This window comes from Setaria italica, chromosome III (assembly GCF_000263155.2).
Source record: "Setaria italica strain Yugu1 chromosome III, Setaria_italica_v2.0, whole genome shotgun sequence".
NCBI classification, from domain to species: Eukaryota; Viridiplantae; Streptophyta; class Magnoliopsida; order Poales; family Poaceae; genus Setaria; species Setaria italica.
In genome coordinates, this window is record NC_028452.1 from 33,516,776 (window position 1) to 33,529,327 (window position 12,552).

The 12,552-nt window shown below is 49.8% G+C and overlaps 1 protein-coding gene across 1 annotated transcript; it reads right to left on the reverse strand.

Moving 5' to 3' along the window:
• Positions 1-10,174: 10,174 nt before the first annotated feature.
• On the reverse strand, positions 10,175-12,210 carry LOC101763227 (cytochrome P450 71A1). The gene is made up of 2 exons (XM_004962473.4): positions 11,199-12,210; positions 10,175-11,032 (listed from the first exon to the last, which is right to left on the reverse strand). Exons 1-2 carry the CDS (start codon positions 12,099-12,101, stop codon positions 10,382-10,384), a joined length of 1,554 nt encoding a protein of 517 aa, XP_004962530.1. The 5' UTR covers positions 12,102-12,210; the 3' UTR covers positions 10,175-10,381.
• Positions 12,211-12,552: the final 342 nt, after the last annotated feature.

The window sequence follows — 12,552 nt, forward strand, 5'->3', positions numbered from 1 at the left end:
AATCCAATTATCAAGCCGTGGCTGTTCAGAGGTTGGGGAATATACCTCATCGGACAAATTTATCCGCCGTCAAGTAAAGGACATAAATTCATTCTGGTAGCCACAGATTATTTCACCAAATGGGTGGAGGTGATTCCATTAAAGGCCGTAACGTCGGCCGCTATAGTCGATTTCGTAAGGGACCATATTGTCTATCATTTCGGCATCCCTCAGACTATCACAACCGATCAAGGGACGATGTTCACGTCAGGAGAGTTCGAGGAGTTCACGGCCGATATGGGGATCAAGCTGCTAAATTCCTCCCCATATTATGCTTAGGGTAACGGCCAGGCCGAATCTTCCAATAAGGGGATAATTAAGTTGATCAAGAGGAAGATTGAGGAACAACCCAAGAAATGGCACTTATGTCTAACCGAAGCTCTATGGGCATACAGGATGGCCTGCCACGGGGCTACCAAGGTGTCTCCTTATCAACTAGTGTACGGTCATGAGGCGGTATTGCCATGGGAGTTGAGAACAGGATCGAGACGTACATCGCTTCAAAATCACCTGACGGCCGATGATTACTCCTCACTCATAAAAAGGGAACTCGACGATTTGGTGGGTCAGCGTTTGAGAGCCTTGATCAGTATCGAGGAAAACAAAAAGAAAGTGGCCAGATGGTATGACAAGAAGGTCAAAGTCAAGTAGTTCTCCCAAGGGGATTTGGTATGGAAGTTAGTGTTGCCGATTGGATCTAAAGATCCTAAATTCAGTAAATGGTCTCCCACTTGGGAAGTGTCGTATAGAATCGGACGATGTGCCCCGGGAAACGCTTACATTCTGGAAACGATCGAAGGAGAAGAATTTACTAGGGCCTTAAACGGGAGGTACTTGAAAAGGTATTACCCCAGTATATGGGTCGGAGCATAAGAATCGATTGCAGGGCATGACAAGACAGAAGGATCACTCCCTGAACGATCATACAGCCGATACGAGAAAAGAAATCACCTAAAGGAGAAAAATAATCGTTCAAATCGGCCGATTTGTCATTCGGTACGGACGATGAGTTACACAGCCGACGCGGTACAAGTTGCCCTTAGAACAAAAATACTGAACTGCGTTTCTTCTTGAGTTCCCTTCCCTCTCAATCCGACCTAATTCTATCAGAAGGCGGGTGCTTCGTTCTTCCACATCTTTCATTGCGGCCTCCACCTCAACCTGGTGAGGAAGAGGATGGCTCCGATCCAACACCGGGCGAGATGTCCCCGCCGCGGCGTTTTCAAGAACAACCGGACGAGGGAGTGGGTGCCTCCTGTCAACTTGCGGTCGTCTGTAACCATTGCTGTCAATGAAGTCCCAGATCCGTTGGACGTTGGAAGGAACGTGATCTCTGAGTTCTTCATGATGTGCCTTGATCAAGTCCCTGTCCTCTTGCAACAATGGCTCGTCAAAGTGCATGAGTTCGATCGCCCGTTCGAGTTCGGGGCTAAGGCGCTTTGGCTGAAAGGGTTAACATATAACCGCCTAAAAGTTAGGACAATTTAAAGGAATCAAATTGAAAAAAGCGGAGACGGATCTCGTACCTGATTGACAGAAGAAGAGGAGAAAGAAGAAGGCGAAGAAGACATGACTACGAATGTTCCGATGAAAACGTAATCGGGGAGAAAGGAATCAAGTGGAGTAGGTATTCTCGAGAGCGAAACCAGGGCCGGTATTTATAAGAAGAGAAAGGGCAGAGGTTTGGTAAGACATGTCCCGTCAGAGTAAAAGGAGTAATAAATAAGAAGGCGCTGCGAAGGATAGTCAAAAGGTATTAGTGTTCTTACAAAATGGCCAGTACTTTTACAGATCATCCCAGAAGGGCATTAATGGCCGCGATCGCTCGTCGCCTGATCTGATCGGCCGAGTCTAAGACGCGCTGGTCATCCTCCGCCGACCCTAGGACTTCTGGCATGTGACGATGAAGTCTGAGGGCCTCGTGGGCCAGATGCTGCCTCTCCTGCTTCAAATCGGCGATAACGGAAGGGAGCTCCTGAAGCTTCTTCTCTTCAATGGCTATCTCTTTGGTTACTTGCTCCATCTCTTTGGCGAGTTCTGCCCTTCGGCGCTTGAGGCGATCTATCGTGCCAACAATCCCAGGATGGGAGTTCTCGAGGAAGTGAATTCGGTGGTGTACCTCTTGGGCCTGATGCTTGTACGAGTCCTCCTCCTCACGAGTCTTGGCCAGCTTGGCACGATCGGCCATGTGACGCAGAGCTCTAAAAACCGGGATCCGCATCGATTCAATATATGCGGCGGGTGCCAAGGCTTCCTCGGCCTCTTCTGGGACTCGACCACTGACGTCACCGAAGAGCTGCCGAATCGGCGAGGCGTCCTCTACCAATCGGCCGATGTCTAATTGAAGGAGGGTCCGTATACTTTCGAGCTTGGCACGGACGTCGTCGGGTACTGAGCTCAAGGTCATTTGACGAGAGGCGAATTCTTCGTCGTTAGAGAGCGCAACCACAAACGAGAAGAGGCTGTTATTAGGAGTGTCCTATTCCTGCAAGGTAATAGACAAAAGGAAGAAATAAGTCAGCCGATGATGATAGCGAATCGGCCAATGCGGGTTATGAGACTTCTTACTTCTTTGAAACGGATCTCTTCCATCTATGTCTGCGGAATCACTACCCTTGGTTTAGGGACTAGTGCGATCGGCTCGTCGGAAGAGGAGGATTCGACGATAATCGGCGTTCTGCTCGGGCCGGCTTCTTGAAGGGCTTCTCTGACAGGCGGCTGTTCAGGGAGCACAGTTAGTGTGCCGATGACCTGCATCAAAATCCGTAAGGTTATCGCTTAAATATTAAAAGAGTTAAGTTGGGAGGCCCTATACCTCAGCAGGCGGTAGTACTGGTACTTCAGTTTGAGACAGCGCGGATTGCTTTGGGCCCACCGGAGCGGTTTGTGCAGCCTGGTATAAGGAAAGTTAGCGTTGAAGTGATGACCAGGGGACAATCAAATGGTGAGTTTACCTGAACGGCTTCCACCAATAATGACGCGGCAGCCGCTTCGGCCTCTGTAGCAGCTTGGAGGTCAACTTCTTCGGCAACCGGAAGGGACGGCGTAAACCGAAATTTCCGCCGATGCAACCGCGGGTGGATCGGCCGATTCTATGCGGGCTCGTACCCGGCGACTAGTTTTCTTGATGATCTTTTTATGCGCTTGTTTCGCCCGGCCAGCTATGTCGTCAACGGAGGGGGCGTGATAGCCGATGAGGGGAAATTCCGTGTATGGATTACGGTCCTCTATCAGCCGGCCACTCCAGCTACGTTTTGGGGGAACACGACTCTCAGACTGAAAGAAACAATAAGAGTCAGTAGCATATAAAAGGAGGGAATTGAAAATCAGCTAAAACGAAGTGATACCTCTGCGTTCGGGTCAATGTGGTCGGGGTCCAAGATGTTGCAATATATCGCCACAGAAGCACAGAATAGATGTTGTTTCCATTCTGCCCACCATAGCTTGAATTGCTAGACGGCGGAAGGAGCCACTATCCAATCAGCTAGGTCTATGGTGCTGGAGTCTGGAATCCGGTCATACAACCGACTGTAGTCAAGACCCTTGGTGAGCTCATTTCTGAATTTTACTCAGCCGGAGAAATATGCATAAATCGGCAGTTGACCTAGGCCGAATTGCCGTGCTGCAATAGAAGGGTTGTAAAACTCATAGGTGGGGGCGTCCTTTCCCAAAAAGAAGTTCGCCGGCAGGATCCTTGGCTTGATCAATTCATCCGTGAGCACCTCATCAAATGTACCGGTCGTCGAGTCAAAGCAAGAGGGGAGTTCAAAGAGTGGCTCCTCCCTTTGATAAGGGAACCAACTGGTCGCATCTTCACTGAAGCCATTGTAGAAGCATCTGAAGTACTCGGCCACCTTGGAGGCAGAATATGGGCAACCAGGGAAGGCCGATGCTGTTTCGCCGAAGGAAGTGCACCGGTGTCGTACAGTGGGGTTCTCTGCCGATTCGATGTTGGGGAACGTCATGTATTCCACCCGCTGCTGAGAGATCTTGCTCATATACAGATTGAGCCACAAATTGATGAACCACCAGGGTCCACCTGGGTTTCCGATCGGCTCTCCCTTAGATAATTTGACGCCGATCTGGTGGAGCATGTGGTAGGCCGATCCCAGTAGATGCTTACTGAGAGGGACAGAAGCCCCTATCGATAGTGCCTCGGCCAGAGCCTGTGTATGTTGGGTTACGAGGTAGACTACACTAGCGCAATTCAAAAATTCTACCGCGTATAACCAGGAAGAACTGTCGTATAAGGATCACAGGATTACCACTCGACGCACTACTGGTGCGGAAGATGTAGATATACGTCGATACAGTGAAGACGATCACGTAGTCGTACGTAGTCGATCAACGTAGTCGTACATAGTCGATCACGTCCAGCAGCTCCTCAGCAGCTCGTCCACGTGCAGCAAGATCGCCTCCGGTGCCGCGGCTCGTCGTCGGCTCGTCATGGCTCGTCGGCGGCTCGTCCAAGTGCTGCAGGCGCAACACCTCCAAGGTATCCACACGTGCAGGGGGGAAGCGTCGCAAGCCGGACTGCTAGATCCGCGAGTTGCAACAGGCGAGGGCGTGGGAGGCGCGGCAGGTGTGTTTCGCCAAAAAGGTGTAAACCCTAGGGCGCCCCCACCCCTCTATTTATAGAGGTTCCTGATGGGCCTCTGGGTCCGAGGCCCATTAGTACTTCTAAACCTAATCCAACTCGGATCATAATTGGGCTTCCAGCCCCTTAAGTGTGTGACCCTATGGGTTCGGATACGTATAGACATGGCCCGAGTACTCCTACTCGGCCCAATAGTCGGTAGCGGCCTCTAGCAAGACGTGCCAACTCCTATACGTACACGAAGATCATATCAGACGAACCATCACAACATAATATACATGCTATTCCCTTTGCCTCACGATATTTGGTCTAGCTTCAAGCCGACCGCTCTTTCTCGATCCTATGATTCGGAATCCCTTTGTAGGTTAACTCTTAACCGTACGTAGCATGGCCATGCATTTTCGGATTCGATCACTCGAGGGGCCCAGAGATATCACTCTCAATCAGAGAGGGGCAAATCCCATCTTGATTGACCATGTCTCATAGCATGCTTCTTGACAAACCCGAAAGCTACCTTTATAACTACCCTGTTACGGCATAGCGTTTGATAGCCCCTAAGAAGGTCAATCCACATCTAGAATACATGCGACAATCTCAGGTCTAAGGACAAAGCGTATATGTTGTTTAAAGAGAGAACTACTTCTCGTGTTGGGTCAGTCCTAGCACATGTCTCCACATGTGTCCACATTATTAGTTCAACATCTCCATGTCCATGACTTGTGAAACATAGTCATCAACTAATACATGTGCTAGTCTAATATTCATGTGTGTCCTCACATGAACTCCGACTAGGGACAACTTTAGAATAACCATACAAGTAAAGAGTTTCACATACAATTCACATAATTGCAAATCAATTCAAGTAGCCTTCAATGGATATTCAATGAACACAACATACAAATCATGGATACAAATGGAATATCATCATCTCTATGATTGCCTCTAGGGCATACCTCCAATAGTGTATTGGAGGATGGACCAGTTGCTCTCCCGCAAAATAAGTGCTTCTCCAGCCACATCATCAGGAAGGCCGCGTGCTCTCTCTCGGCGACTGTTCCAGTCCTCTTGTTGCTCTTGATGAATCCTTTCCACCCACCGATTCCCTTTGTCTCCAGCCGATGGGACGTTTTGACCAGATAACGAAAAGGAGTATCGGGAGAGGAGATGTCAAGGCCGGTCAACATGACCACATTGGCCAGGGTGGGAGTCATGGGTCCATGTCCGAAGAGGAACGCGTTGAGAGTGTCGGACCAAAAGTAGGAGGCTGCTATTACTAGAGGCTCATTCCTTTCCATTTGAGACAAGGACAAGTCGATGCACTGGCCAATTTTATGCTCATCCCATTAAACTCTTTTGGAGGCGGCTATCCATTGGTACCATTCCCTCCAACCGGGGGTTTCATTCGGCCATGATCTGAAAGTGCCTGACCAGTGGTCTAGGTCCATGGTTGATATCTTGAATGGAATTCTATGGGTTTCCAGGTTGATCAAGTCAGTTCGATTTGGGTTTCCCATGGGGCCAAGGCAGATAAGACCAGGGGTTTCGGTAAGGCGAATGGTAATCTGGTGTCTAACTGCCTAAAAAAGGAAAAAAGGGGGCGGAAGTAAGAACAGATCTAAGGTAAATGCATTGGTATTAAAGAAAGAGAAGTTTCGGTAAAAACCTCCGGTATGAAGCTCATCGTGGTTGACAGGATCGCCGGCGGAGCTACGGGTGCTGAAGCTGTTGGTGGGGTCTCCGTCGAAGCTCCCGCTCCCGCCAATGGAGCTCCCGCTCCTACCGATGGAGCCGCCGCCATTACCGCTGGAGCCGCCACTGGTGGAGCCGTCTCCGGGACTTCGGATGTTGGTGAAGTGCCTGAGGGTGTCGCCATCGGAGAGATGGGATGGAATGTAGATGGAAAAGGTCGCCGGAGGGAAAGGTTGGAGGCTAAGGAGACGTCGGAGGAAGAAGGCGATCAGTGCGCCAAAGAAGGAAGACGTGGGCTCGTGAAAAAGAAGTATGGGACATGCTGATATTTAAGGGTGGTCTGAGAAAGGGTAAAAGCGGGATTTTTACCACGCCGGCGGTTCGATTTTTTCAGGAGGAGTGGTTGTCGTGGGCGCCCGTTTCGAAAAGATTGCAATCATCAGGCACAAGACCGCGAAACAGAAGGGTATTTTCAATGCGTTTGTTTCGGAAGGGAAGTTGAAAGGAATTTTGAAGTAAAGATTATGTTTTACTCCGAAACTGGGGGGCATGTGTTGACGCCAGATTTTGACACGTATGGAATCGGCGTCAAGAAGGGAAAGGATCAGCTGATGCGGCAAGGCACGGAGGTCACGATTGGGAATCGGCCGATTGGTGCTACAGTTGGAGATCGGCAGATTGGTGCTGCAATGTTTCGGCGAAGGGAGTTGATGGAAATTGGCTGATCGAGAGGCTGGAATAGTTGGGCTAATATGGGCTCAGAGTGGATTACGAGGATAAAAGTAGTCGGCCCACAGAACACAGCAGTCAACTCCGATACGAGTCATACTTGTAAATATTTGTTTTCGTTTAAAATTAGAGATAGAGTCCTAGTCGGTTAAGAGATTGGTTGTAACAGGCTATAAATAGCTGCCTTTGTAGATCTGTAAAAAATCATCAAATCAATACAACAACCTACTATTTCCTCACACTTTACATTCAACCAGGCGACTTCGCCAATACTTTTCTTCTTTTCACGAGTTCGTACGGGTTGGCGGGGCTGCATCAACTTGATCTCTGACCGATTCTGTAAGTTCCGTTTATCGAGTAATATCTAAGCTTTAACTTCGGGCGCATCGCTGTCGTTTCGTTTAGATTTATTCATCAGTTATCGATATTCACTAGAATTCTAGGTTTTACCTGTTGTTCTAGTTTTATCACCAGTTATCCAGCTTGGAATTAGAGCTTTCTGCTTACTTATATTTTATCGCTTAATCTACCACTTTTTGCATAGCCGATTAAGACCTGTTCCTAGTATTGCTACTGTAGCGTTGTTTAGTTTACTCTAGCAGTTTTCTTCACCAACGTTGCCTGGTAATCGGCTGTATTATAGCCAATTTCTTTATTACAGCGAATCGACCGATTCGCTGATAAGCTCCCTCGAGATCGGAACCTTAGCCGATCGCAACCTCTGGGATCTGACACGTTTCTTTCCTTGCCAATTCATAGGTCAGATTGGCTGGCACGCCGCACGAACCGCACCAGGGCGATCACCCGAACAGGAGTTAAGCAGATTCTCCCGGATCGTGTGTCCGACGCTAGAGATTCAATCGGCTGATTTCTAGCGCCAACATCTATATATATATATATTAATGAAGATAAAATGAATCCTCTAAAATTCCTCTACATTTTTCATTAGGAAAAAGTGCACGACCACACCTTCCACTCTACATCTCACACGTATACAACATAGTAGTAAAACTTCAAATTTTACTACCGCAAAATAATATCATCAAATCAAATCATGAATATATTGATGTTGTACTTATTTGGTGTCAAGATGTGAATATTTATCTTTTTTAGAATGAGCGTAATGACTGCCAGTAGCGAACGGTGGGACGGCAGGCATCCTCATCCACACATTTTTTTGACCGACATGCTTATCCTGGCAACGGAGTTGTCTTTCTCCTCCAAGTTCCAAATCCTTCCCTCATCCCTACTAAAAAATAAATCGTCGGCAAAGTCACACCCACACCGTAATCGTAGAACAAAGTTAGGGGTCAGAGTTTTGGGCTTTGAATTGTGGCCAGCAGCTGTGGAGCCACGGGGGTGGTAGACGGATGGAACAAGGCGACGGTGAGGTCGCTACCGTCTACAGGTGGAGGTCGAGGATCATGGTGGTGGGGAAAGTGCAGAGGAGGGGCTTGGTTTTTGGAAGTTTGGAGCTCCAATGGCCAGCGGGTTTAAAGGGAAGGTCGGTGGCGGTAGTAGGCTCGGTGGTGATGGCGGGTTGTGGGCACGGTGATGGTGTTGCCGCCCGAGTGGTGGAGGACTTCCGATAGGCGTCGCGTGGGGGTGAGGAAGAGGCGTGATTAGGAAGGGCGGGGGAGGGGTAGTGGTGGGAGTCGAGCGGAATGGCACGGTAGCAAGGTTGCCTCGGGGTGTGGGTGGTGGTGGAGGCAGCAGGATTGGCCTGGTATAGTGCGGTGTGTCGCCGTTGTAGTAGGGAAAGAAGAAAGAGGACAGGAGGAAGATGAACGGTAAAGGTAGCCCTTCGGTCGTTGCTAAGCGCTCGCGATGAATAAGCGCCCACCCATGTCCTTAGTATAAACCTAATCGAATATGAGATGGTTTAACTTTGAGCAAATTTAAAAATAATTATGTTAGGAATAGTGGGAGTATTTGTTAAGCATGGTATTGTAGAAAAAAATTACCCATTAATCATTTGAGTTGTATGCACGAGATTCGAGGTCTTGTTCATATTTGCATTGGGGCACCCACCATGTGGGCAAAAAGGTAGCATTAAGCATTTAATGCTCCTAAAGTTATGCACTTAGGGGGTGTTTGGGAGGAGGGGGCTAAATTTTAGCCCCCGTCACATCGAATGTTTGGACACTAATTAGGAGTATTAAACCTAGACTAATTACAAAACTAATTACACAACCTCTAGACTAAATTGCGAGACGAATCTATTAAGCCTAATTAGTCCATGATTTGACAATGTTGTGCTACAGTAACCATTCACTAATGATGGATTAATTAGGCTTAATAGATTCATCTCGGGATTTAGCATAGGATTTTGCAATTAGTTTTGTAATTAGCTTATGTTTAGTCCTCCTAATTAGTATCCGAACATCCGATGTGATAGGGTTAAAGTTTAGCCCCCTTCTTCCAAACACCCCCTTAATCACTGTGGAGTTGGATATAAGATGCATGCAACAAAATGCACCTCAAGCTTAAGTACGGCAACAAGCAATAAACTAACAATTCTTTTTACAAAGTGATAGCTCAGACAGGATCGGGTGAACATGGATGATGAGAGTTCAACCGGTGGTTCTTGCAGTTGATTTTGTACCAAATGGGATCCACCTATTTTGTGTCAGGTACCTTTTACCATTGTGAAATTGACCATAGTTAGAGCCACCTGCAAAGGGCTCCACCGGTAATGCCATCTGAGGCGGATATATTGACCTTGCCATCAAGAGCTTTGTTACAATGGTTGTAAAGTACCAGTTGGTACTTCGAGGTACCTTTTTATTAAATTTTTGCTAGCAGTTGATCTAAGAAAGATAATTAAAAAAATAAATTAAATTAGGTACGGATCACTATTATCCCACATATTTAGTTTACTTTTAGCTACTTCCTATCTCAACCGTTCTAAAAATCCTCTTATAACATGGATATATCCTGAAAAGTACCGGCGCAAAAGGTCTAGTCGTAATTATGGCATCCACATTGTAACATGTATGTTTCTTTCGTGCATTTGTTGACTAATAAATCATGAAAATATCATTAATTTTTACCCCTCCTCAGTCTTATCCGTGGCCGTCGTTTGGCTAGGGCCAGGAAAGAGAACCTACACTTGAAATATATTGCTGAAATATGATACATTTTTTTATTGCCACCATCGTATTATTATTCAAGAAAAATTACAAGGTTGCTTTTACCTCTCCCCTGCGACGACAAGATAGAGCACCTAATCTATAATAAAGTTAATCTCAAGCCTTAACACTTATTTGCTCTACTAATAAGAACAAAGGCAACAAAGACATGCATGAACCATTAAAATAATACCATTTAAACCTCGTTAAGCTCCTCCCCCTTAAACTCATACCCCTCGCTCTTCCTGACGACCACGAACAGCGGCTCCTTCTTCCTTGTGGCGAGTCCGAAGCTCTCCTCGAGGTTGATGTCCTCGGCGCGCACGCCGGCCGGCAGCGCCCACTCGAAGTGGTACAGTAGGCTGGCCAGCGACACCTGCACGGTGGCCAGCGCGAACATGTACCCGGGGCACCCCCTCCGGCCGCCGCCGAACGGCAGCACCTTGAAGTCTGGGTCCTTGAGGTCGATCTCGCCGCCGCCGTTCTCGAACCGCTCCGGCGAGTACTCCATGGGATTCTCCCAGATCTCCGGGTCCCGCCCCATGGCGAAGGTGTTGATGAAGACGCGGGTCCTCGCCGGGACGTCGTAGCCGCCGAGCGTGCAGGGGGCCACGGACTCCCTCGGCACCAGCAGCGGCACCGCCGGGTGCAGCCGGAACGTCTCCTTGATGATGGCGCGCATGTAGTGGAGCTCGCCGAGGTCGGCCTCCTCAACGCGGCCCTTGCCGCCGACGACGCGCCGCACCTCGTCCTGTGCCTTCTTGAGGATCCGCGGGTGCCGGACCAGCTCCGTCATCACCCACTCCAGCGTCGCGAACGTCGTGTCCGTGCCGGCGACGAACATGTCCTGCGCATTAATTAATAGCACCAAATGATTTATATAATGGCCAGAGAGGGATGACAGGTCGGTGTTAGCTGTGCCATGAAAATGAAACTATTGCACATGAATATGTTTTGAATGAATGAATAATCTAGTATGTAGTAGAAGAGAGGAGGAATAATATATGGCGGACCAGGACGAGGGCCTTGAGGTTGTCGTCGGTGAGGGGGACCTCGAGGTCGGGGGACTTCTGGACGCGGAGGAGGACGTCGACGAAGTCCTCGTCGCGGTCGCCGGGGATGCGCGGGCGCTTGCCGCTGAGGTGCTCGTCGACGATCTCGTCGCAGACCTCGCGGAGGTCGGCGAGGCAACTCTTGAGGCGGCGTCGGAGGCCGGTGACGGTGCTGGCGACTGGCTCGAGCTCCGGGAAGAAGTCCCCGACGGTGAACCCGGCGAAGAGGTCTTGCGCCTCGGCGAGCACGGCGCCGAGCTTGTCTCCCTTGCCGTGCGGGAGCCGCCTGCCGAACGCGACGCGGCAGAGCACGTCGTTGGCCAGGTTGAGGAAGCACTCGCTCAGGTCGACGGGGCTCCCCGGGGTGGTGTTCTTCGTTAGGTGCGCGAGGAGGCGGCGGAGTTCCTTGACGCGGACGGCGCCGTACGTCGCGACGCGGCGCGCCGAGAGGAGCTCGGAGACGACCACACGGCGCGCCATGCGGTGGTAGGCGCCCGCGGGGGCGAACGTGACGTCGGAGCACCCGAACGACAGGAACTGGCCCGACAGGAGGTGGGGGCGCGACGCCAGCGCGGCGTCGTTGGAGGTGAGCGCGGCGCGGGCGAGCTCCGGCTTGGAGATCACCACGGCGCGGACGCTGCCCATCCGGAGCCCAAGCAGCGGCGCCTTCATGGAGCGCGCCAGGTCGGCCATGACGTGGTGCGGCATCCCTCTGGAGAGCAGGTGGAGGTGCCCGATCACCGGCCAACCCGGCGGCGACGGAGGCAGCCGCTGCGGCGACCGGCTCCTCGTCGTGTAGTAGACGTACGCGGCGGAGAGTGCGAGGAGGAGGAGCGACGCCGACGACACGAGGTTGAGCTCCATGGCCGCGGCGCGTCAATAGCTTGGCAAAGTTTTCCTTGGTTTGTGTGCTACTATAGCTTGGGTTGGCTTTGGTTTGGAGGCTTGCGTGAATAAGCTATGGTGAGTGTGTGGTGTTTATATATAGGTAAATGTGCATAGTTGACGTGGTGGTGGTAGGTGAGGAGTTGAGAATGTGAGATCGATCGTGTGGGGGGCAAGAGTTGCGTGGCGATGCGTTTCTTTTACTTGATCCAAGAAACGGGTGCCTGGCACCATAGGGTTCTGTACAATTGTTCAGAGAGATCAATCAAGTTGGAAATCACACAGAACCAAGTGGATTGGATTGGGGAGCGGTATCTGGTATGTAAGTTTTGTATACGTTGCTGTCAAGCTTCGAGCGAATAGGCGGGTGATAATGAAGTTCAATTTAGCAGTAAGTATTTCATGTTGAGAGGAAGAGATGATTAAAGGC